General features: G+C 38.0%; 2 protein-coding genes across 4 annotated transcripts in view; one reads left to right on the top strand and one right to left on the bottom strand.

Annotated features, from left to right (window-relative positions):
• The first annotated feature begins 6,787 nt into the window (after window positions 1-6,787).
• ctnnb1 (catenin (cadherin-associated protein), beta 1) lies at window positions 6,788-24,664 on the top strand. Of its 2 annotated transcripts, XM_067401188.1 has the most exons (16): window positions 6,788-6,968; window positions 15,285-15,329; window positions 15,459-15,683; window positions 16,014-16,267; window positions 16,367-16,605; window positions 16,796-16,997; window positions 17,841-17,985; window positions 18,082-18,185; window positions 18,711-19,049; window positions 19,183-19,341; window positions 19,520-19,639; window positions 20,937-21,087; window positions 21,404-21,525; window positions 21,804-21,864; window positions 23,465-23,690; window positions 23,908-24,663. In XM_067401188.1, exons 2-15 carry the CDS (start codon window positions 15,317-15,319, stop codon window positions 23,671-23,673), a joined length of 2,343 nt encoding a protein of 780 aa, XP_067257289.1. In that variant the 5' UTR covers window positions 6,788-6,968; window positions 15,285-15,316; the 3' UTR covers window positions 23,674-23,690; window positions 23,908-24,663. The 2 variants fall into 2 exon arrangements, with proteins under 2 accessions (XP_067257289.1, XP_067257296.1); XM_067401195.1 differs by lacking the exon at window positions 23,465-23,690 and having other exon boundaries at window positions 23,908-24,664.
• Window positions 23,906-26,296, bottom strand: part of ulk4 (unc-51 like kinase 4) — a 276,239-nt gene continuing 273,848 nt past the window's right edge. For both annotated transcript variants that reach the window (XM_067401179.1, XM_067401171.1), the window contains exon 37: window positions 23,906-24,936. In XM_067401179.1, coding sequence (XP_067257280.1) covers window positions 24,828-24,936 — 109 coding nt within the window. In that variant the 3' untranslated portion in view covers window positions 23,906-24,827. The remainder of the gene's footprint in view (window positions 24,937-26,296) is intronic.

The raw sequence follows: 26,296 nt of genomic DNA, 5'->3' as shown, positions 1-26,296 counted from the left end.
TTCATTGTCTGAAAATATAAACACAGATGAGCTGTGTCTTTGATTTGTTCCTGCTTTTCACTCCACACAGCAGGGATGCGCAGGCAGACGTGCCCTCTTTGCATTCGATGTAAATAGGTACCGTGGACGCTGCATGATGAGATTATATTCCGCCCGTTTCTCTCTCTTTCCTTTCTTTCTCTCACCCTCCCTCAAAGGACACATTTTTTTCAGCACTATTATGGTTTTTAAGCTGGCTTTGATTCAGCTTTTTTCAGTGTTTTCCTCTGAACTGATGTGTTGCATGTTTTAGTTTCCTTGCAGATGATGGAGCTTATTGTGTTTTCGAATCAAGGTGTCTGATGGTCGGTATTTAACCACTAATTCAGTACTATAAAATAATTAGAGCAAAAAATGAATGTTTTTTTTTTTTTTTTTTTAAATAACATCCTTTTTTAATGGAATTAAATCCAATTGTGACATTTTAATATCAATATTGCTTAAAATTCTACACTAAAAACAATTTTCATGATTTGTTATCATAATATTTTTTCTTAGATAATTAATGTAGTTCAGATAACAGAATATTTTGAGTTTCTGTTGATTAAATCAATCGCCTTCTTTGTATTAACTCAAATTTTTAATTTCAATGAACTCAACATTTTAAGGCAACCAGGTAACTTACTGTTTTTAAGTTAAACCAACAATTCTTTCTTTCTTTTTTTTTTTTTTTTTACAGTGTATAGGTTCATGATGCTGCAGAAATAATACATTAGTGCATTTTGTAGAGTGGCTATACATATGTATAAGTATGTTATCTATAAATTCATTTATCATTCATATTTCATCCAACATGTTGCAATTCAACACTGTAAAAAAGAATTTGAGTTAATACAATTAAGGCGATTGGTTTAATGAACAGAAACTCAAAATATTATGTTATCTGAACAACATTAAAATGTTATGATAACAAATCATGGAAATCATTTTTTTTTCATTGCAGCATCATTTTTATATTGTATGCTGTCTAGTACAAGCCCAAGCTTGTGCGTGGCTTAACATATGAGCAGCAGCCATTTCTGTATCATTTTCATGAGGTTTAATAAAGCTTAATATGCCACCAAGACATTAGACATAGACATCTCCGTCTGTATCATCGTCTACAAATCTACATAGTGATTGAATCCTCTATTTGTCTAAAACAAACTGCACAGTCACTTCTTTATTTTCTGATATGTCTTCAAAGACGTATTCCCCCCTTTCTAACTTCTGCAAACAAAGAAAGGATAAAAGGCTGATCTCTGCATAAGCAAGAGCAGGAAGAAAAGAGAAAATTGATGGAGATGTGTTCAATGCTCTGATGTGTATTATACGGTTTTTAGTTGGTGTTTATTGATGTCATTACACTCTTCATCTTTTAACCATTCTTTGATTTGTTTTTCTTTTGCTTCAGGGGAGATTAATAGGGGGAAAAAAACAGTCAGTACTAATAAATGTTGGTGAGAAATAGCAAAAACAATTGACAAAGAGTCATCATTATTGTCATCATTATTAGCAGCGATAATAAAACAGGTGAAATTTGACAGCAATTCTGTATTGTTTGAAATAATTGTTTTTGTGTTGCTACATCTTTTAAAATATTACACAGTGATAATATGCACAAATATTTGTTTGAAATAAATACTCTATTAAAATTTAAATATAAGCTATTTTTATTATTTTTTGTGCATGGGTTAATTTGCTATAGCCATTTGCCACTAAACAGATATTAACAACATTGTAAGAAGCTCGTAATAAAGATGTTAAATTATTTTATATTACATAAATCAAATGTCTTGATATTTGACAACTGTTTCTTAATAAATAAAACAAGTAAACAATTCTATTAGTGAAGACACATTTATATATATAAAAAAAGTCTTCTCTTGCTTTCTTGAACTCATTTTATTTTCCTTTTCCTTGACATTTTCACATTTTTTTATGCAGAGGTATTCATTCAAAGTGCCCGACTAAAATTCTGCAAGTTCTAATGCTGTGTTCACGAGGAGCTTTCCATTTTAAAATCACAATGCACTACACCGCATTGATCTGGGGATCCCAAACTTTATTCGGTATTAGAGATTTCAATAGCACCAGTTGGAATAAAAGTGGAGGGCTGAATGTAATGGGGGTGGCAAACCAAGTCTTTAGTCTGTGTTTTTGAACCTCACAATGAACCAGAACACAAAAGGGGCTGGTCCGCACACAGATATTGTTGCCTGTGCAACCTTACAAAGCGGAGAGCCTTTGAAGAGAATTTTGAGTCGGTGCGCTGAAAAGAAGCTTTGTATTTGTTTACATGCATGAGATTCACTGAGATGTTTGAGGCTAGATGGATATTTGCAGTTTTGTGATTTAACAGTTAAACAGTTAAGATGAAAAAGTTGCAATTTAATCAGAACATATACTGAGGGAGGCTTTATGCTATTTGCCGGTGCTATTTGTGTGTATGTTTGCATTTAAATAAATTGAAAATTGATTAAACAAAAAGACTGATGTTAGTGCTTGTATTTTTTCTCTTCACTGTGACTGACTGTTGTTAATGTGCTGGATGAATATATATATAAATGCTTTCAAATTCTCAAATTTGTATTCATTGTTTGAGCATCAAATATGGTATTTTGCAATTAAAATGATCTGACACGTGTAGTAGATGGGTCAGCGTTTTTATTTGACCTTTCACCACAAAGAATATTGCTTGAAATTGTTTAGACTCTTCCTAAATGCCAGTCCTAAATCTTAAACATGTTTTGTAGATGTTGTTTTTAATATTAAATGTGGTTTTCATTCTTTGGTTTTCTAAAAAGGATTTATTATTTTAAACACTCTCTCCTTTAAATTATGGCATGCAATATTTCTAAAGAAAATCTTGCAAGTGTGTTCATTCAAGACAATTTCTCTTCAACATTTACAATATTGAAGAATAATCATGGTGATTTAAAATGGATGTGTTTACATGATTTGAGGTATATTCTGTTATAGGCAATGCCTCTTTTTATGTTTAATGCTTCTTTCAAACCAACAAATATTGTTGAACATTAAGCATAATACTTATAAGCTACCAGAAAAAAATAATACATTATTTTTTTTATTATTATTATTATTTCTTAGTTTTTCTGTTAGTTTATTTTGGTTTTTTAATCTGCCATTAAAACAATTTGCATTCTTATAAACAGTGATTTGTCTTTGTCTCCATTTTGCTAAGTGTTTTCAGAAAATCTGGTCCTAAACATAATTTTATAAATTCAGAATTTATAATTTCTACAACAATAATATTATGTATTGTGATTTAATAACCCTTAATAATCAATTGAATGTAGCCATAAACAATAAAAATGATGAAACTGATGACCTGCTCTTCCATGGGAAGTTTAAAAAATCATACATCCAAATAAAGTGATTGGTAAGACACATAAATCATTTGGTTTTCAGATATATGTGACACTAATAAAAAACTCATATAAGGTTCAGAATAGAGTTTCATAATTAACACAAATGAATGAAAATGTCCCAAAAAGATGCACCTTCATCTGATGTGCTGTTGTATGCATTGTTACCAGTATTGAGATCACTGTCATGTTAATAATGCCATTAAAGTACTATTATTATTGCATTATTTTAGTGTTGTCAAATCTATTAATCGCGATTAATCTCATCTAACATCTAGCACACACACACACACACACACACACACACACACACACACACACACACACACACACACACACACACACAGACATATATATATATATATATATATATATATATATATATATATATATATAATATATAGAGAGAGAGACACACACACACACACATATATATATATATATATATATATATATATATATATATATATATATATATATATATTATGTAAACAAAATATTTTATGTTAGATGTGATTAATTGTGATTAATCAATTTGACTAATTTATTTACCTAAAAGCAACGTTTTTAAGTCACATGAGTGAATTAAAGACTTTTTTGTTCTCTTCCATGTTGGTACCGTGGACCAGGGCAGGATGTGGCTGGCTCCTGCCCAGTATTATTGTGACAGCCAGGATGTCAGTTCAGGACCTTTGGTGAAGTCGGGGTCATGCTAGACAATCATGCCAGCACACAAGTGGGTTTTAGCGCACCCCTTTCATTGACGTGCAGAGAAAGGTGCCCCTCCCCTCAGCACACAGCTTCAATTCCTCCGGCTTCCCGAGGGAAAATACTGCCTTTCTCTAAATAAACCCACTATATCTTTCTCTCTTTCACCTTCTCTCTCTCACACACACTCCAGTAGGAGAGCAAAGCTTAGCGGGACGTGACCTCGGCTCTCCTTTAGGTAAACCGGCACTCCTGGCTATGCGCAAGACCTGTGACTTCTTTTCTCAGCTTGATCCTACTGGGAGAAGGGAGGAGATGCATATGTAATCCTGATGTGTGCTTATGTGTGAGAGAGAAAGACTCAGTTTCTTTTGTTCTTTTTTTTTTTTTTTCTTGGCCCTTATTTATTACATGCTGATGTTACTATGTTAAGGAGCAAAGTGCAAATAGCTGAGGTTAACTTTCTCGTCTTTACTTTTTTATATGTATTAACTGAACAAAGTCAATCCTTCTGATGAAGGCTGGAGCAAGGGTTACATATGATTCAAGTTTATAAACAATAATAACTCATTCATGATATGTATATAACAGCCTCTTTCACTACGCTTACATCATGTGGAACGAAGATAAAAGAAGGCATAGCGAGAGTTATGTTGCATTAAGTTATTTCATGAAGGAGAGAATATTGTAATTGTAATATACATAAAATGTATGGTGAATTATAATATAATATGTATTACCTTTATACAATTAATTGGTTGTGACTGCAATGTAAAAGTAAAATAAAGCTGTGCTTCTATGCATGCAAACATGTTTATCATTGGTCCGTATGAACAATTTAATAGCATTTTCTATAATCTTCTGTTGAGATAGAGAGAGAAAGAGAGAAAAAGTTAACTGGAAAAACTGTCAAATGCACTGAAACAATTGCTCATACTGTTTTCGGTACCATAAATATATTCTAGTATTGCTTATGATATTTATACACACACACACACACACACACAAACACACACACACACACACACACACACACACACACACACACACACACACACACACACACACACACACACACACACACACACACACACACTAAAGTACTATATTTAATTTCAAGCTTTAAATATATTTCAGCAGCTATTTAAAGGGGCTAAAAAAGAAGATAACATTAGATGTTGATTCTATAGGAATAAAAATATCTGGACTGCAATTAATAAACATTGTAGAAGGTAAAAAAGCTTTAAAATATAAGTTCATGGAATTAAATTGACATTTTATTTTGGTGGGGGTCAATGCTTATTAATATGAAAAGCTGAATATATGTATCATTTATTCAGACACATATTATTTTGAATCCAGTTTACAATATCGCTTGCATATTAAATAGAGAAGCTTTATTTGCCTGTTCTGCTTTTAATGTCATAGACTGAAGGAAATCAGTGGGTCACATTAATGTTAAACTTTATTTAGTATTTAAAAATAAAATATAATGTATAGACTTCAATAGTCAACTCTGAACCCCTACATATCTTGATTGCTGTTGACATATATTTTACATATTGTTAGTTTTTAGCATTTTAATGGTGATGTCTCGCATCCTCAATAAGATTTCAATAAGTCAATGGAGCACAGGGGTCCAAACAAGGGGGCAACCAATGAACATGTTGTCATAAGGTATACAAAATACCACAATGACTTCAAAATGTTTTACTGTGACAATTAAAGATAATTTTATTAAATATAGTCAAAGTGTGTGTTTTGGCACTGTTTTGCTCCCTCAGCCCCTCCTCCTCTCTCTCTCTATTTTGCATGGAAACTCAGGGAACAGTTGAGGTAAGAGCCAGTCTCAACATGACAGCTTCACCATGGAGGCACACAGTCACGACACTAATTGTGTTTTGCATACACGCAAAATATGCACGTTGAAAGGCCATTAATTAGATACGTATAGTCATTTCAAATGTATATAGTCATTTCAGAGGTTTAAACGACATACGTCGAATATTTGCTTTCATGAACCCAACAGTCTGCCGCAGCCGAAAATATGTCCTCGGAGCTTTTCTAGTTGTAAATAATTGTAAATACAATATTTAATTAAATAGATCGACATTTTAGCATATATAAGTAAAATGTCTCAGTGGTTTGATCCAGTAGTTTTCCGATCCTCGCTGCATTGTTCTACTGGGGAGAGAGATGGAAAAACTTCCTCCGTCCCTAAAACCTAAACCGCCGAGCCCATATAGCTTCCGTTTGCCATAAAGATTTACAGACATTTATTACCACACAGATTTATTATTATTATTATTATTATTTGTGATTTAGGCTGGTCATCTTGTCGCGTTGCTTCTCGTCAACACTACACACTCTTTTTTTGCGAGAGTCATAAAACTTAATGAATAGGTGCGCCCCCCTTGCCGCACCACAGCCGTGTAGCTCGTGTATTCATACGCACGAATCCTTATTTTACATACTCCCCAAAATTATCTTACATTTCGGTCGTTCAGCGCGCCGCCATTTCCAACACTACTCAATTTTATATCTGTAAGCCGTTGTTGGGTATGGAAACGTCTTTTGGTTTAATTACAATAAAGATCCGGCGGCACGGGATCTAATTTTCCGGAAGGCGGTAGGATATGGTATGGGTAGGAGTTTTTATAATGGCTCGCGCACATATGGAGTGACGCCATCTTTCCCAGTGTGCTGCTGCTGCGCGAGCGCGGAGTCCTCGCGCACACATTCACTCTCAGCAGGAGCTGCGGGTCATTCTCTCACAATTTCTCAACGGATTGTCGCCATTAATCGTGTTTAAGTACTGAAAAGCGAAAAAGGAATATACAGCTTTTGATACAGGTAAGTGTTCTGCCGATTAAATGTGTTGTTGGTTATTGTACAGAATGTTTGGTAATGCCTTTCTGCAGCTGTGGGGAATGAGGAGATCAGCCACTGGATATAACGTATTGCTGCAAAATCACGACCAAATTCCTCCTACATTGACTCATATAAACGCGGATTTGTTCGAGCAGGCGTTTTAATTAATCGGAAAAGGTGTATTTGAAGCTCAGAGTTAAGACATTTAGTGTCTTTGGTGCTAGCTTGGTTAGCATTTTAGGGCTGGAAAAGTGTTTTGTGGAGACCATGTCAAATCCTCCGCTATCTCAGCTGGATATCTACTTCCTTTTTACACGAATTATTTAGTTATGTGCTAATTCTCACTGTAAACGCAACAAAAAAGTTGGTTTGGTTTCACCGCAACAGTAAATCTGTGTTTAAGTCGGGTATGTGGTGGTAGGTTAAAAGTTAGGCTGTGGTTAACTAATATGAACTGATAAGTCTTTTAGTTGACTTTTTCAAGCTCGTTTGCGTATTTACTGAACCCGAGATGTAGACTTTTTTTTGTGACTGACAAAAATCTGGAGGATACCAAGTTTGTGGTAACATTTTCTGCTCAAATACCTGGCCATCTGTATCACCTTGAGTTATAAACACTTGTGATTTTAGTAAAACCATGCGGTAGTAAATATGACCCATATTCAAGTTTCTTAGTAAGAAACAAACAAAGGCATTTAAAGTGTTTGGCCGTTGAGAGGAAGTCGAGGAGGAGCTTGAGTGAAATCTGACTCTGCTGGAGCTCGCGCTGATGGGGGTGGGGATCATCGGGCTCGATGCGCGCACACGGGCTTTGCGGACGGGCGCATACCCTACCAATACATCACTCCCCAACTCCTCTTCTTCACACTACATCCGTTTCCAGCTTTACTAAATGATACATTATTTCCTGCAAGCTCCCCTGTGTTCTGCAAAGGTGTGGGTTTATATTTTAGTGTCAAATGGTTTATTTTTTAGCACAGCATATGATACCGTAGTCGCCCCTGTAAGCACCCCTGGCAGTAAATTTGTTAATGATTCACGTGGCTTAAAATGAAAACCAAACATGTGTCTTTTCCTCTACCTCTGCCATGGAGTCTAACTTAAGGCAGAATGCATAGCTTCCTTCCTTTTCATAGACATTAGGTATTCTAGTCTTTTTTTTTTTATCCCTGGTTGTAGTAACTAATATATTGTTGTTTTTTTTTCTTCCATGAAACTTTGTTTGTGGTGGTTTGGTAGGTTCTGGAAATTCAGTAAGTGTACATTGGGGGGGAAAAAAGATTTTTGCTGCTTGTTGAATTCACTTAATTAAAATGAGTTATAGCAACACAATTGCGTTTTTTTTTTTTTAAACGTAATGTAATTGTCAAGTCCACTTTAATATTTAAAATTGTTACTTAATTAATTTGTGTTGGGACTACATTAATAGTTTTTTTGTTGCATTAACTTAAAGGGATAGTTCACCCACAAATTAAATTTGTCCTTATTTACTCACCCTTGTGGTGTTCCAAACCTGTATTAGTTTTTCTCCTGCTGAACTAAAAAGATATTTTGAAGAATGTCGGTAACCAAACAGTTGACGGTAGCCACTGACTTCCATAGTAGGAAAAAAAATACTATGGAAATGAATGGCTACCATCAACTGTTTGCTGACATTGTCAAAATATTGTTTGTGTTCAACAGAAGAGAGAAACTCATACAGGTTCGAAACAACGTAAGGGTGAGTCAAGTTGTCTTGGGCATTTAAGAGTTTCTGTTGAAGTAACCACAGGTTTTGGGATGTTTATATGATGACTGGTGTTTGTTGAATCATAACTGTGCTAATGTCAGTGCAGTGAGTGACAAACATCTGTTTAAATCCATCTAAAATTAAGATTTTGTGTAAACGCTCCTTTAAAAATGTAGATTTTTACTTGGGGAAAACTGCAAAAACTTTCAAAAGAGAACATTAGTCAATTTTACTTTTCTTCCCCACATTAAATTTATATTCATTTGATCCTATCTGAGTTAATAAAATGCCTGTGATAGTTCTAATGCATCACCACCCATTCAGCATGGCAGTCATGTGCATTATCAAGCTTTCCAGCGTTTCTAGAATACTTTAAAGTTTTAGTTTTTCTGATTGGTTTGTAAATGCTTTTCCTTTATCGGTGGACTAAGTGCTTGGCTGATACACACAATATTCTCCCAACTGTTTACTTTGAGTCTTTATGCCTGAACTCTCTAAATGATCGTCTGGGTTAGCAGTCATATCAGTAGTGTGTTTTTGAATGTGAAGTCAAACATTGAGCCGAGCTGCATTCAGTGTGTACGTGTGCGCAGACTCGGGCTGTTACAGCATCTCTCATCACGGTTGACACATTGGGAGCAGATGTGTAGTATAGGATGTTCCTGGGAGCTAGCGACTAAGATCTTTTGAAATACTGCACACAATAGGCAGATTTCTGAAATCGAATGCGGGTGTTGAAATCGCTATCTAAGCTGCATGCCCCTGGTCACAACAGGCACTTAGCCCAAGCCATTTGGGTGGTATTTAAATTCACATGCTGTTTGGATGCCAAGGATTACAAACAAATGCCTCAGTCTTCTCAAGCCTCCTTAAGTTTCATTGGAGAAGCCCGTTGTGGAGTATGGAATGGGCACAGGGTTTGGGAGAACTTTGGCTGTTTGTTTTGTGTTTTTTGTAGTTGGTCTGTTTTAGTATCCATATATTGGATACTTTTAATATTGATGTGGAGCCCAGGTGCAGTCATGATGTGTGTGTGAATTACATAAGTGCATCTTAAATGAACTGTGTAGGCTAGTTGGAAACAGTGTTCTCGTTTTGTCTTCACACTTATTTTAGTGCAAAGTTTCATATGGACATGGAGTTTGAATAGAGCTCCAGCTAGGGGATGAAGTTACTAATGACAAAAGAACAGTGAGTTTGGTCCAGGCTATTGTTTTGTGATGCAGACGTTTGCTTTTCCTCACAATGCTGACTCTGAAATTCTACGTATGCGTAACATAGATTTGTTTTCCAAGTCAAATTCAGGCTTTGAGTAATGAGTGCTTATTTCCTGCTCATTGTTAGTAGTCTTTCTGCTAGAGCTCTATGCGGACACTGCATCTTCCAACCCCCCCCCAACCACATTTTTATGTGTAGCCAAGTCCACCCATGTTCCACCCAGTAGAGGTACCAAAACATTCAGATTAGTTTCAGATGTGCATGTTGGCCGGGCAGTGAAAATCACACGAATGTGGTTATTATGGTTAGGATTCTTCATAACCAAGCAAGTCTGTCTGTGAAATGAAGAAACTAGGGAATACAGTTGTCAAAAGTACAGACTTCGATACCAAGTCAATAGTGAAACTTTAAAAATGTGACTCTTAGAGCACTGTTGAGTGGATTCGTAAACTCCTGATTGGTCATTGTATTCACGTGCTCAACATATATATCTGTGATTGGCTACAATGATCAACTCATGGGAGAGTTTGAAAGCACACAGAAGTTTTTGAATTTGAAAGTGGGAGCAGTCCAGTGATGGATGCCTACTTTCAAATGCTCCCATGTGTATCTGTGAAGTGTATCACTGATGTCTATTTACAAGTTTTTGAAAAGCGTTGATCATTGTAGCCAATCACAGTTAATCTGATGAGTATGTGAACACAGTGGCCAATCAGAGGTGTATACGAATCCACTCAAAGTGTCACATTTATAATTTCAGTATTGACTTGGTATCGAAGTCAGTACTTTAGACAACACTACTAGTGAAGTTCAGCTAGAGTAAAACTCAGAAGAGCTCACCTTTCTCTTCATCATTACCCATTCAGATGATTGTATAACCCAGCGATTGAGCTCTGGAAAGGGTTGAGTCAGTTTGATCATCTAAATACATCCAGTATGACCTCATCAGTGACACAGACTAACCTGTAGTGGTTTGTTAGGGCTTATTTCCATGCATCATCTCAATTGACTGAGCAAGAGGACTGTTTAAGTGTGGCTTGTGTGTGGGATTTCTTGGAGGCTGAGGCTCAGTTGGCATCTCACGTTGCGTGCGAAAGAGAGCAGTCATACCGCAGGGGGGTTAAAGCCTGTATGCTGCTGGGTTTATCTCTCCAATTGACTCCAGATGTTGTGAACCATAGACCAAGTGACTGGCTGACTGCTGTGAAACTCTCGCAGCCCCAGGCGGAGTGCCACAGCAGCACTGTTTTACACATCCCCTTATCAAACACACTTTCCATGCTCTGCATTCAGAATACTGAAAGCTGCCTCCTAGAGGAACTGTCCTCGTTATTGGCAAATATACATACCATAATAGCTGACCGTGTCATTTTGACTCAGTTTGACGCAGTGCTGTACAGGATTTGAGAGTTTTGTATTCTTTGGTGTGTCACTTCCGTTCTCCTCCTGGGCCAGGGGTTTGTTTTGGCACCACTTTGTTGGTGCAGGTGAGATTTCCATTCCTTAAAACTTAATCATTCACAACACGGCCTGCTTTTGGTTTCACTGTCGAGCTACGGTACAGTTTGATTAAACTTCTTGTTGTAGTAATGCAAACTAAAGATACTGAAATAGTTTTTTTTTAATAATCAGTTTATACAGTAGTCAGCATTAGAAGTGGATCAAAGTTAATCAAAGTTGTTCTAAGAACTAAGTTGTCTTAAGAAGAAGGTTTTAGGACAACTTTGAAAGATCTTGATCCAAATGTTGACTACTATAATTAGGCAACACCAATAACAACTGAGTTGTATGCAAAACAATTAAATGGCTCATTAGCCATTTTGCAACACCCTATTAATAATATAATGCTTTTATTCCAATACATTATTGAAACATTTATTCATACATGCATTAATGAAAACATCACTAACAGGTTAAATAAGTCATACTGTTTATTTCAACATACCTTCTATTGTTCATTCATGTTTGTTTTTTTTGTGTGTGCTACAACTAGTAGTAAAAAGGTAGAAATGATCGGCTCATGTGCATTCTGTGCTTCCGCTTGAACTGAGTCGGCTACAGCTATTTGTCTAGAGTTGTGGAATATAGTAAAGTTTTTATAATGCATCATAATGCTGATATTAAAGATGCACCGAATTTTCGGCCACCGGAAATTATCGGCCGAAAATGGCATTTCGTTTTTTGGCCGAAAGAAAAAAAGGCCGAAAATATAAGCCGGAAATATGCCGCCCCGCCCTTCCATGTTCAGCAATCAAGTTTCATTCTCACGTAGCATGTTTGGTAACTTTGCAAGAGGCTCAGTTTTCGAAGATCCACAACTTCGAAGCAACCTTACGAAGTTTCTGATGTTTTGATTTTTACGAAAAGAACATGCGTGAATGTGAAATAGTGCAGGATGTGCTTGATGCTAAACAGAATTAAGAGCAATAAGCCACGGAAATCTGATGTGTAACATTATATTAGATCCGTGCATTAGGTCTTAATCTAATAAACCTGCTGCTGTCTGTCATTAATGTTGATCGAGCAACAAAAGAAAAGAGGGAATCACGCTGCTTGACTAAACTTTTGTAGCTTTATTAATAATAGATTTATTTGTAACACTGCTAAATGCTTTGGATTTTTTCTTTGGGCCAGTAGTTAATTTTTACTTGCACTGCTAAAATTTTCACTGGCCCCACCACAAAAGTAATAAATAAAATATGCCTACATAATTATTTACATTTCTTCATTTTGCAGATGCTTTTATCTAGAGCGACTTACAGGTGTAGAATACAGCAAGTGATTCATCGTGTAGAGGCAAATAGACACCACAAGTGCTCGAAAATACAAAGTTTCAGAGTAGCATAAGCTAGAATAGGGAGGGATTAAAGGAAGTTTGTTTTTTTATGAGTTTATGACACCAAAAACTACTAGACTAACTAACAGGTAACTAACAGTAATAAAGTAAGAACGAATAGTCAAATTACGAGCAATAGCACAAATAAATACCATAAAACAAATAAAATAAACAGTGCTCTTCATGTTGTTAACAGTATTTTTCAGGTCAAATGTAAAAAAAGTCTTCACTGAATAAATTATAAAAATACTAATCCTTATTACAAAAGTTGTCAAGATCAGTTTAAATTTTTTTCCTCTTTGTCCTTTTTTTTTTTTTACATAAAAAAAATCCTGCTGCTGTCACTTTAAGAGCTGCACAGATCCAATATACTGTTATGCATTTTATTTCTCAACTGTTTACGTTCACTTAAGACATAATACAATGTTTATGACTTAGAAAAATGCCATTTTGACAATTTTATGATTCAAGCGCAAGCGATGTGAGAGAACTCAATTCAGCATTCATGTCCTGTCTGAGAGGCTGCTTTCTGTGCGCGTGCTTCAGATGTGCAGTTTGCGCACACCAAACTTCTCACAGCCCACAAGTATTGAATGGAGTTCTTTCACATCTTCTTGTGCTTGAATATTTTTAATCGGCAAGGCTTATGATAAACTTTCCTTGACGATGCAGCGCCGGCCCGATCGGGCAAGTGACAGTTCCATCGACTGTCCCGAATGTCACTTTTTTTTGCTGACCCCAGGCCCTCGGAAGTCCTTATGGTCAAGCCCTGCTGTAATTAATGCACTAAAGACTATGCAGTGATTATTTTTACATTTGATTATTCAATTTTTGTATTACTTCTTACCTGAATTCTTCTGTTATGTAAAATGAAATAAATATATAAAGCACTGTTAATTTAATTTGTTTCTGAATAGTTGAGGTTTATCCATAGACTGTGCAACAGCACACACATCTGTATTCCAGTCTAGCTTTTCTTCACTTGACCTAATTTAGCTCCTGAACTTTAAGAGCTTGCTTTCGAGAGCCAAATCCTGACAATAGTGAATGTGTGCGAGACTATAGAGCCGAATGCACAGGAAAGTTATTTTTCTCTGAATAATTCCAAGTCCTTGTTGCGTCGTTAAGCTAAACCTCCTGAGGTGTTGTTCGACATGGACTAACAGCTCTTGAACAAAAACAGCAAAATGTTGATGATGGCTTGATGAAACAAACGTTCTACCGAGTGACCTTTTCACATGCTGCAACATGTTTGTGTTTTGTAAGAGTTGTTTAACTGAGAGGAACAGTATGTTTTGCTAATCAACACAATGGAGAGGCATGGGCAGCCAGTTTCGGTCCCAAGGCTACATGTGAATGCTGGATGCCTCGGAGAGGGGTTGCATTCTGCCTGCTGACTTGGAGAGGGGTGTTGTACGTCTGAATAAAGGAGGTGGGCTCTGAGCTTGTGTTATGGTAATTCTGGAGGAGGCCTCACAAAAGGGAAGGAGACTGGGGCCCCCCAGACTGAGACATTGAATTCAGTATCACTTCAGTAGGTGTTAACTGCTGACGTTGATGGGCAATCGGTAAAGAATGTCATGTGCATATTGACGCTGTTGTGATGGTGGGGTTTCTGGCTGAGCACATTATTGAAGGTCATATAAACCTTTAGCACCTCTTTTGCTAGTGAATGTGTTAAGAACCTTCATGGCTTAGAGGAGGAGATGGGGGTTGGATGTTTGGAGTAACGCTAATAGTTCAAGCTTTATTATCATGCTTGTGATGGAATTACTTCGTAAAATGACAAATATGGATTTGTATATGGGTATTTTTGGAAGAAATATGTCATTGTGAGTCCAGGTCTATTTTTAAGTGGAAAATGTCAAACGTATATAAAAAAATCTTTCTTTGAACCTTCCTCAATGCAAAAATAATAGTTTAATTGGCAGTATCTGTGGTGATGGCAGGAAATGAATGTTTCAAATGTAGCTATTCAAATGCTTGCTGATTTTTAAAAAGACATCTGTTTTGAAACATTTTAATATTGTCACAGTATCAACAAAACCTCATTGTTGTCAGCTGGGTAGATAATGTTACCTTGATGTCATTTACATTGTTTTACATACGTAATGTAATAACTTCTTGACCATTTTTTTTTTCTGGCTAAATGCACACTTTTGAATGATAAATGTAGAAACTCCTACAATAACCCCTAAATTCCTGAATTATCACAAAGGCCTTTGATTTCCTGTAGCTCTGTTTATTGTTCACCACGTGTCTTTCCGGGGAGTATCATGAGGGACCTGCAGATAATAAGAGTAGCTGTGTGTGTGTAGTGCGGCACATCCTGCCTCACTCTTTCATCCCAGCTGCAGTCAGGTTAGGAGACAGAGAGCATTCAGTCCGAACACTGGGGCTTGTGTGTGCTTCATGCTGGACTTCTCTGGAATGTGTTTGAGCGGTGTTTGACTATATGAGAGAGAGAGTTGGCACTACAAATGTGAAATTAACCATGTTGCTGTGTGTGTTTCAGATTAGGAAGCTGTGCTTGGCTGTGAGAGAATCATGGCTACCCAATGTAAGTTCTTCTGACATTTCAACTTGTTAAACCAAACATATTTTACTATAGAAACATGTAGAAGAGTTTAAATACTACTTCTTGCCGAAATACTATTTATTAACTCATTGTGTAATGTTTCATGTGCAGCTGACTTGATGGAGCTGGACATGGCCATGGAGCCGGATCGCAAGGCTGCGGTCAGCCATTGGCAGCAGCAGTCTTACCTGGACTCAGGTATCCACTCTGGGGCCACAACCACTGCCCCATCCCTGAGTGGCAAGGGCAACCCAGAAGATGATGATGTGGATAATCAGGTGCTTTATGAATGGGAGCAGGGCTTTAACCAGTCCTTCAACCAGGAGCAGGTAGCAGGTATGTGCCGATTGTCTTGTTATTTTTGAAATTGTGAAAAGAATATATTTGGGAAAAAAACAAGGGTTTAATTTAATTAATGTGAGGTTGAGTCAAAAAAAACCCTTGAATGTTGGAATGGAAAATGCACAGTTCACTTATTTAAAAACTACACTCACAAGGGTTATGTAAGACATGACACTGAGACAATTGCTTATTGTTATGGCTTGTTTGTATCTTTTCAATGTGGAATTAACAATCACTCGATTATATTCATAGACATAATAGATCTTTGAAGTCATTTTGATTAACTGTGCACAAGACTTTATATAGTACTATGCTTCTCTGTAGACATTGATGGTCAGTACGCCATGACTAGAGCCCAGAGAGTCCGGGCGGCCATGTTCCCCGAGACTCTAGATGAGGGCATGCAGATACCTTCCACACAGTTTGACTCTGCTCACCCCACCAACGTCCAGCGCCTGGCCGAGCCCTCGCAGATGCTCAAACACGCCGTGGTCAACCTCATCAACTACCAGGACGATGCAGAGCTGGCCACCCGCGCCATTCCAGAGCTTACCAAACTACTGAATGATGAGGATCAGGTTGGAAGCCAGATAGTCAAAAACATCCAGTGCTGTGACAATGTGAGAGTGCCCTAATGGCTTGTTTTCGTCTTTTTTTTTTTTTTTTTTTTTCATCAGGTGGTGGTTAATAAGGCAGCTGTGATGGTGCATCAGCTCTCTAAGAAGGAGGCCTCTCGTCACGCCATCATGCGATCCCCACAGATGGTGTCTGCCATTGTGAGGACCATGCAGAACACTAGTGATGTAGAAACGGCCCGCTGCACCTCCGGCACCCTGCACAACCTTTCCCACCACAGAGAAGGCCTGCTTGCCATCTTCAAATCGGGAGGCATCCCTGCCCTCGTCAAAATGCTTGGGTTGGTTCTCCCTCATGCTCTGTTTTTAAGCACATGTAATCAACCATAATGAATTTTGAATCAGGGGAGCTGTAGTGTGTTGGAATTCAAGGACTGAGTCATATTGAGAACTGCTCTGTGTGCCTAAGTTTGAATCCATTTTTATTTATCTGTAGTTTGGTGCTAATTGATTTTGATGTGGTCTCTTCAGCTCCCCGGTGGACTCTGTATTGTTTTATGCCATTACGACTCTACACAACCTGCTACTGCACCAGGAAGGGGCCAAGATGGCTGTTCGTCTGGCTGGAGGCCTACAGAAAATGGTGGCCTTGTTAAACAAAACAAATGTGAAATTCCTCGCCATCACGACAGACTGCCTTCAGATTCTGGCATATGGAAATCAGGAAAGCAAAGTAAGAAGCAAAAAATTTTCAAAACTAGGCACATCACAGAAGGGTGCTTGGCCAACTTCACACCTGTTTACGGGTTTTTTTTTTTTTTTTTTTTTTTTAAAAATCTTACATCACTAATTTAGCACAGCAACAAAATACCTCTATATTTAGATTAAGCGTTCTTTATTTGCACCTTGATGTTGAACTTCTCTGCACTGAATGTCTGTCTATATTACAGGGCTGCACGATTTAAAAAAAAAAAAAAAAAAAAAAATTCTGCTAAAACAATTTAATTTAAAGTGCTCCAGGTTTGCTGTGCTGGTTTTGTAGGGCTGCACAATTTGCTCAGTTATATTACTAATGGTTATGACTGTCTTAATTTCTTCTTTTTCAAGTATTAAACCATTGAGCTTTTATTTTGGTGCTTGTTCACAGCCGGTTTCCCATCTTCTCAAGTTGTCACATGTTGTGTTCCTAAATACACATTACAAATGACTCAAACTCAGAGCACATGCAGAAATGGAGTTGGTGATGAGCAGCTTTTACTGTGAACTGAGCCACTCTGTGACACTGAAAACACTAGATCACGAGGTTGCGTGTAAATAAGCACATTGCCACACTTCCCTCTGAAACATGCAGCACATATATTTAATTATCACAGTCTGTGTTTTTTGATAATCACATTTGATTAAACGTGCAGCCCTACTATATTATTTTACTTATTTGCCACATGCACTTATTTGCCTGTTTTTGTATATATTTGGTCATTTATTAACAAAGTTACCAGGTTTGAGATGTGCAGTATGGAGTAAATGTTGACCTGGGTGAACTGAGTAAACACATGCGATTTGCTTTTCTTTTCAGCTTATCATTCTGGCCAGCGGAGGCCCACAGGCTCTGGTCAACATCATGAGGACCTACACCTATGAGAAACTATTGTGGACCACCAGTCGAGTGCTCAAAGTGCTCTCTGTTTGCTCCAGTAACAAACCTGCCATCGTTGAGGCTGGTAAGACCATCTGTCTTCAGTTTAGTCCAGTATATCATAGCGTAAGGTTGATGATTGAGGATGGTTTGAACATGGAAGCTTCGTGTCTGTTTTCAGGTGGCATGCAAGCACTTGGCCTCCATCTCACAGACCCCAGTCAGCGACTGGTACAGAACTGCTTGTGGACTTTGAGGAATCTTTCAGATGCTGCCACCAAACAGGTACCGATCCGTCTGTCTCTTTTTCCCTCAGCTCTTTTACGCTGTCTTCTGTTCTTCCTACATGAGCCCTCTCTTTCTGTCTCCCCATTGTTTCCATGGAGAAGACGTCTTTAGCAGAAGTAGATGTGCAGGTAACAGTCATTCCTGCCTTTGTCTGTGATGGGGGTTGAGGGCTGTAGCCAGCTCTGACTCCACACAGGACATCAAATTGTGAAAAAGCAGTGTCGATGGCGCATGAACGGATGCTACATTTGGTTGTAATGCCTGCGCTATGTGTACATTTCACCCTGCTGTTGTTGTGATGTCAGAATTCTTGAATTATCAAAACATTTCTGGAATGATTTTGTGTATTTAACAGTTTACCCACTCATGGTAGGCTTACAACCTCATGTAACGTGTAGTAAAATGTTACGAGTGGCTGTGGCTGGTCGTGTGCGGGACTAAAAAAAAAATCCTGGATCGATTTTGTCATGGATGGGTTAAAGAAAGATGTGTGTCTCAACTCTGGTTCCTTCTGATCTACAGGAGGGTATGGAGGGGCTCTTGGGCACCCTGGTCCAGTTGCTCGGTTCGGACGACATCAATGTGGTGACGTGTGCTGCTGGAATCCTGTCCAACCTCACCTGCAACAACTACAAGAACAAGATGATGGTGTGCCAAGTGGGTGGCATCGAGGCCCTTGTGCGCACTGTTCTTCGGGCCGGAGACAGAGAAGACATCACGGAGCCTGCTATCTGTGCTCTCCGTCACCTTACTTCCAGACACCAGGATGCAGAGATGGCCCAGAATGCAGTGCGGCTGCACTATGGGCTACCTGTGGTGGTCAAATTACTCCACCCTCCCTCACATTGGCCTCTCATTAAGGTATGTAATTGACATGAGGTCATCGCTCCTGTCTTTTAGTGGCTTTTGTTGTGCCTGAACTGAAATGATTATTATTTTTTTAATAAAAATAGGTATATTTCAAAAAAAAATTTAAAAATGTATTCTCTCCCAGGCCACAGTTGGACTAATCCGTAACCTGGCGCTGTGCCCTGCCAACCACGCCCCGCTCAGAGAGCAGGGTGCCATTCCCCGCCTGGTGCAGCTTCTGGTCAGGGCCCATCAGGACACTCAGAGACGCACCTCCATGGGTGGAACACAGCAGCAGTTTGTGGTGAGTCATGGTCATATGATCAGCATTTTTTTTTAAAGGCAGCTGAATTGTGAAATTTCATGATTCTGAAATGAATTTATGCTCATTTATACATAAGCACGGAAGTTAAAATATACACGTGAAATGTTTCTTGCAGAAGGGCAAGGTGAATGAATCTCATGTGTGTTGTGTGTTTCAGGAGGGTGTGCGTATGGAGGAGATTGTGGAGGGCTGCACTGGAGCTCTGCACATTCTAGCCAGAGACATTCATAACAGAATTGTCATCAGAGGACTTAACACTATTCCACTTTTTGTTCAGGTCAGTCACTGAGAGCTCACTCTCTCTGTTGTCATCTTGTCATTTGTTCTGTCTATTGATCTACCTATCATTGGTCGATATTTTTTTTTTTTTTTTTTTTTTTTTTTTTTGTTCGTTCAATATAGTTTCTTATATCAGTATTGTCATTCTTTCGGCCTATTGATCTGTTTTGTCCATTCATTCGTTTTATCGTTCTGTAATTCAATCTTTAATTTGTTCATTCTATGTCTATTGATCTATCTTTCGTTTGTTTGCTCATTTGTTCAGTCTATCGCATCTATTGTTTTGTCGTTCTGTCGTTCTGCCTATTGCTTATCTATCATTCTCACATTCATTCTACCTCTATTATTCTACTGTTTTATCGAACTATCACTCTATTGTTCTATTTTAGTGAATTAATAGTGAAATTTTGGGTGACCCTTGTTTCCTGACATTTAAAGGGTTAATTCATCCAAAAATGAAAATTCTGTCATTTATTACTCACCCTCATGTTGTTCCAAACCCGTAAGACCTTTGTTCATCTTTGGAACACATATATTTTTTATGAAATCTGTGAGCTCTCTGACCCCTCCAGAGACAGCAATTTAATTACCACTTTCAAGCCCCAGAAAGATAGTAAAAAAGTAATGATTAATCAGTAAAAGTTAAAATAGTCCATGTGACTGCAGTGGTTCAACCTTAATGTTATGTAGTGCCCACAATAACAAAACAAAAAAATGACTTCTATTCCCTGTCATTCTCCTAGGCTGTTTACATTGTATAGACAGTGCAGCGCTTCCATGTTAATGTACGAATGCCGGCTCAGTATTAGCCAAAGCTGTTCACGAGCGGCACAACGCATGCGTGTGATACTGATGCAGGAGCCGGCCAATAATGATCCAGCATTCTGACACAGAACACGGAAGCGCTGCACTGTCTATACAACGTAAACCGCGTAGGAGAGTGACAGGGAAGAGAAGAAATTGTTGAATAAAGGCGTTATTTGTCTTTGCGCACAAATTATTTTCGTCGCTTCATAAAATTAAGGTTGAACTACAGTAGTCATGTGGACCATTTTACTCCTTTCTGGGCCTTGACAGTGGTAATTAAATTGCGGTCTATGGACAAGTCAAAGATTTTCTGATTTCATCAAAAATATCTTATTTTATGTTCCGAAAATGGTGTGGAACGACATGAGGGTGAGTAATAAATGACAGAATTTTCATTTTTAGGTGAACTAACCCTTTAAGTTGTAATTACATCTGCTGAACTAGTTTCATCCTGTCTGATGTGTGTGTCTCTCTCTCTCTCTCTGCAGTTGCTGTATTCTCCTATCGAGAACATCCAGCGTGTGGCTGCAGGTGTGCTGTGTGAGCTGGCTCAGGATAAGGAGGCAGCCGAGGCCATCGAGGCAGAAGGGGCCACTGCTCCCCTCACAGAGCTCCTCCACTCCAGAAACGAGGGCGTTGGTGAGTGTGCTCTCTCCTCTTCTAATAAACTGCAAGTGTGTGCCCATGCAACCGATACAGAATAATGCAGAAAGACAATTAAATATAATAAAGGCAGCACACTGTGTCACTGCCTTACGATGTGTTCAAGATAAAGTTTGCAGAAACAAGTTACACTCCCACAGAATAAACAGAGGAGCAAGTGTGAATACAAAATGCTATGCAGATTTGTTTTCCCAGCTCTGCACTGATTTCCACTGGAGGCAGTGGCTGAGGTGAGCAGGGCTGGCTCGAATGTTTTCTCGGTCACACTAACGTTGCTATCTCTCGCCCACAGCCACGTACGCTGCCGCAGTTCTGTTCCGCATGTCTGAGGATAAGCCCCAGGACTACAAGAAACGACTGTCTGTGGAGCTCACCAGCTCTCTGTTCAGAACTGAGCCCATGACCTGGAACGAGGTAAGGGGGCTCATCTCTGCTAAATCCTGCAATCAACGCTGGCACAGAGCCCTGCTGTAGATTAAGCCTATAAATTCCCAGTGCATTACAGAATCTGTTATGACAGATGTGGGTGTTATATCTGAATTTACTGGGCAGGTGATTCTTTCTAACAAAGCATTATTGTTTTTATGAGCCTCGAGCACTTCGAAAGCATTTGTGGAACTGATTCAGCCCTGATATATGTGGAATTAGAGGTTGAAGTGAGCGTTCCTCTTTTCTTGCGTGTCTGTTTGCAGACTGGAGATCTAGGGCTGGACATCGGTGCACAGGGAGAGCCTCTAGGCTACAGACAGGACGGTAAGTTCATCATTCTCAGAAATGAGATCAGCTCTCAGCATCTGGGTGTGATACTCACTAATCCACTGCTTCAGCCTTCACCCACCAAACCTAGAGCTGAACACAGCTGGCACTTTACATGAAGAGGGTACTGAATAGGGCCTGGAACTCTTAATATGATAGCTGACTAAAAAAAGGAACGCCTCATGTTGTTTCAAACACATGACACCTTACAACATGAATTTGTTTTAGGCATAATATTAGAACCAGACAGCTTCAGTCACCATTCACTTTCATTTTTTTTTTTTTTTTTTAATGCAATGAAAGTGAATGGTCATTCTTGCTAACATTTCCTTGCTTGTCCAACTTAAAAAAAAAAAAAGTATATAGTGTATATATATAACATAGGCTAAATTTGCAACTGTTTAATTATCAATTTTCTGATCATTCAGTAAATATTTTCTATTTTCGGACCAAAGTTGGGTTTTTAGTTTAAATGTATATAAAATTACAGGTTAAATAAAAAATAGTAATATAGTAGTAGTAAAAAATACTACAAAGACATAAATTCAAAATTGACAGTACAATTCAATTTGTTGGATCAAGCCAAGATGATCAAGATCTTTTGAGTCAAAATCACCATGCCTAGTAAATTTAATTTAAAAACCCTCTGGTGCTCAAAAATGACTTTTTTTAATATTATTATTATTATTATTATTATTATTATTATTATTTCAATGAAATTAATGTACTATATTTTAGTTTAATAATGTTTATTTAATATTTTGTATATTTAGGGGATTTTATGGTACTAAATTATATTTACGTGTAGGTTATAATCCACCTGAAAATTAAATTTCTAAATTTAAATTGTCATAAATTTTGAATGCTTTGGAGCAGAGACTTAATTTTGATCACTTTTCAAAGGTGACACTTTACACTTTTCTCACTTCAGCAATAACTTAAGTTAACTTGACGTAAAATTCTGTAACTTTGAAATGATGAAAAATGCTCAATACTATTTTCAAATTTTATAGGAAATGTATATTTTCAAAAAACACGTTTTACAGTAAAACTGCAAGAAAATCAAAGCCATAAATCTAAACAAGTTGTGTTCCAAATTTGAGCTTGATCTCAAAAAATTAGCTTTCAGTAAGACTTTGTTTGGCAGCAGTACCAAAAGTGTTCACTTGGTGAAATACGTCTCCCATTAATTACCAATGCGGTCATTTTTCCAAAGCGACTTTTTCAGGACCATTTAACCTTTTTGAATCATGTCCATTTTTTTTTTTTTCACATAACAAATACCAAAACCTTTACCAAGTTTCATACAATTTCGGTGAAGTAAAAAAAAACCGAAACGTACAATTTTTCAATCAAAAATGACCGAAGAGCACCAAAAAGTTAAGATGGATGGATTAATAGTCCTCAAAGCCTGAAGTGGGGCACCAAAGTGTACTGTATTCATGGAAAATGCCAGTTTCCAGTTGAGTCTGGTCTTGTGGGTCTGAGGTTGTGCTTTTGTAAGCTGCCTGTTTAATATGCTTCCTCTAACGTGTACGTGTGTGTGTGTGTGTGTGTGTGCTCCCTCCACTTCCCATCCACTCCCCTCGTCCTCCAGACCCAAGCTACCGCTCCTTCCATTCCGGAGGTTACGGGCAGGATGCCATGGGCATGGATCCCATGATGGAGCACGAGATGGGCGGGCACCACCCCGGCCCAGATTACCCCGTAGACGGCCTTCCCGACCTCGGCCACGCCCAGGACCTGATCGACGGCCTCCCGCCAGGCGACAGCAATCAGCTGGCCTGGTTCGATACCGATCTGTAAATACAATGACTTTTTAGGTGAGGCACCAAGACGCCCGAACGCGCACTCGATTCGCGAACGACCGGTTGTGTTTGATCTGTGCTGACCGCACTGTGTGTAGGAGATTTGAAAGGCTGGAGTAAAGCACGCCGGTAGCAGAACTAATCTGAGCTGCATCTGAATTCATTACAATCCTGTATGTGTGCGTTTAATGGGATTCTAATCTGTTTGTCCCCTCTTTTCTCTCTGCTGCAGCTGTATCGTCTGATCTGAATGAACCTGCATTGTGATTTTGGCCTGTAGAGTTGCTGAGCGGGCTCAAGAGAGTGGGCTAGTTTCTCTGAAAGTGCCTGACACACTAATACAAGCTGAGTTTCCTATGGGAACACATGGAAGTAAAACTTTTGTTCTGGTCTTAGTCGGTCAGAATTTGGTGTGATTGACAGAAGAAAGCCCAAAAAGCAAATCCTAAGATGGAGTTTTCAACCTTAGCCTTGCCTGTACTTTTTATTACGTTTTATTTTTCAAAGGATATTTCAGTCTGTAATGGTACTTATCTAGCTTGCTTTATGATATTCGTCTTTTATTTTGCAGAACTTTGTATTCCTTTCGACTTTGTCTCTCTTTCTCTCATAGTGTTGAGTTATAGTGGTAATGATCCATCCGAGATTTTATCGAGTTTATGGTGTAGAACACTAATTAATCAGTTCAATTGTATTCTTATCAAATGTAACATTGTGTAGCTTTTGTATAAAACCAAGAATTGGAGAAGTCCAAATATCAGTTCTCTTGCTTTAATGAAATCACAAATGTTCCAAAGGGTTTGCAATCAGTTGGGGCCAGTTTTGCTCTTTCTTTTTTTCTTCTTATTTCTTTTCCCTGTCTTGATCTATTTTTTGATGGTAGCTTTAGAAAGGTTTTGAAAAGAACCCCTAATTATTGTAGCCTGCAATTGTTGGTTGGAGACTTGGTTATGACCTGGCTAAACAATAAAATGGACTTTAAATTTAAATTTTGCGGACATTTTTATTTTTGGAAAATTTCTGGCACACTCTAAAGTTGAAGTGTGTTACATTCAATCTAGAATTACAAGTGTTCAGTAGTCCATTGTGAAATATTTACAAGTATGCAGGTTTTTCACACACATTAGAATAAAGTACAAATATATATACACATTAAATACCAGGAGAGAAACTCTGTTCTGTGGATCTCAATTCTGCCTGGGACCCAATGGACTTCAGGATTTCTGCAGCTAGTGATTCCACTGTCATGTCTGATTGGGACCTGGAAAAGAGAAACAAGTGATTGCAATATCCTACACATGCTTTGAAAGAAATCAATTGAGTTAATTTCATTTATACAGTAGTCCAAACATTGCATTTCTCACACAAGTCATTCACGTACAGCAAATGCACAATACAAGACTCGAGCTCCTTGCTTTAAGTCCCAGATCGCAGGGTCTGTCCATCAGTCTTTTATCTGGCGTGCACACTTGCGAGACGCCGCAAATGATTTTGGCCTGTCAGGTGTGTACGCTATCCTGATGAGCAGCAGAGCGCAAGACGGTGACATACTGAGAAACGGGAGCAAAATAAACCCCAAACTGCTCCCCAAAGCGCACTCTCATCCATGTTGTTTGATATTGGAAAAAAAAAAAAGAACTGTTGCTATGACAATGTATTCTGGGGAGCTTTATTCAGGCATGAAAAGCAGCAATCTTCAGTCTTATAGTGTACGTTTTGCTTTAGCAGACTTACCATGAGCTGAAGGACATCATGAAGAACTACATCTTATGATTGGGAGTTGATATACTTTTAATTTTGTACCAGAACTGAATGGGATTATTCATGGTAGGTAAATGCATTAAGCATGTAGTGCATAAGCTTATAGTCAAAAGTTATTCACGATGGTTGTTTACTTCATGAATATGGTAATTAGAGAGCAGTGCCAAGTACTTAAATAAGACCTGCTTAAATAAGATAACAGCGCTGTCCACATGTATTATTGATGTAGACACTGAATTTCACCCTAAATTAATTACTAATTTAAAAACTTTAACTTTTCTCTAAATTAAAACTGAGTAGATGTAACCTGGACCTGAGCTAATTCAATTCTTTTAATTACCACCATTGAGCGTAAATTATTTAAACGTCAAGTAGATATTTTTCTGAGGTGTATTCATCATTTGCCTCGATATACCTTACAGTAAAAAAAACAAACAAAAAAAAAAAAACGACAAATTAGCAGGATGGAGTTCTGTTGAAACTAATACAGGTCTTTGCGTTGCACACACAAAGTGTTCTAACATTGTCTAGTAAACATGAAACCCACTCCCAACCCATTTTACCAACAATGTTCAGAAATACGAAATGTAGATATTTTTGAGTGGAAAAAGAGCAATTTTGTTGGAAATTGACTGGATCGTGAAGTGGGTGTTCTGAATGCGAGTTTGCAATATATTGCGGAGAAGATTAAAATTTTGTCCCAGAAATCAGGCCCTATTTTTTTGAGCATCTGCTGCTTGTTACATTTTGTTTAAAAAAATGGCAAAGAGTATAACATGCACTGATGAATCGAGCACAAGAGCAGCACTGTCTCTACTTTAAAAGCTCTGCAACATAGGAACTGAAACACTTTGTTCTAA

This window comes from Chanodichthys erythropterus, chromosome 2 (genome assembly GCF_024489055.1).
Source record: "Chanodichthys erythropterus isolate Z2021 chromosome 2, ASM2448905v1, whole genome shotgun sequence".
NCBI lineage: Eukaryota > Metazoa > Chordata > Actinopteri > Cypriniformes > Xenocyprididae > Chanodichthys > Chanodichthys erythropterus.
This window is presented reverse-complemented; position numbering and strand designations above follow the sequence as displayed.

Excerpts from the sequence above, each read along its gene's own strand:
- ctnnb1 (XM_067401188.1), top strand. Across the intron at positions 15,684-16,013 it reads CAACCAGGAGCAGGTAGCAG|ACATTGATGGTCAGTACGCC; the intron begins GTATGTGCCGAT and ends GCTTCTCTGTAG. Across the intron at positions 21,865-23,464 it reads TCTAGGCTACAGACAGGACG|ACCCAAGCTACCGCTCCTTC; the intron begins GTAAGTTCATCA and ends CTCGTCCTCCAG.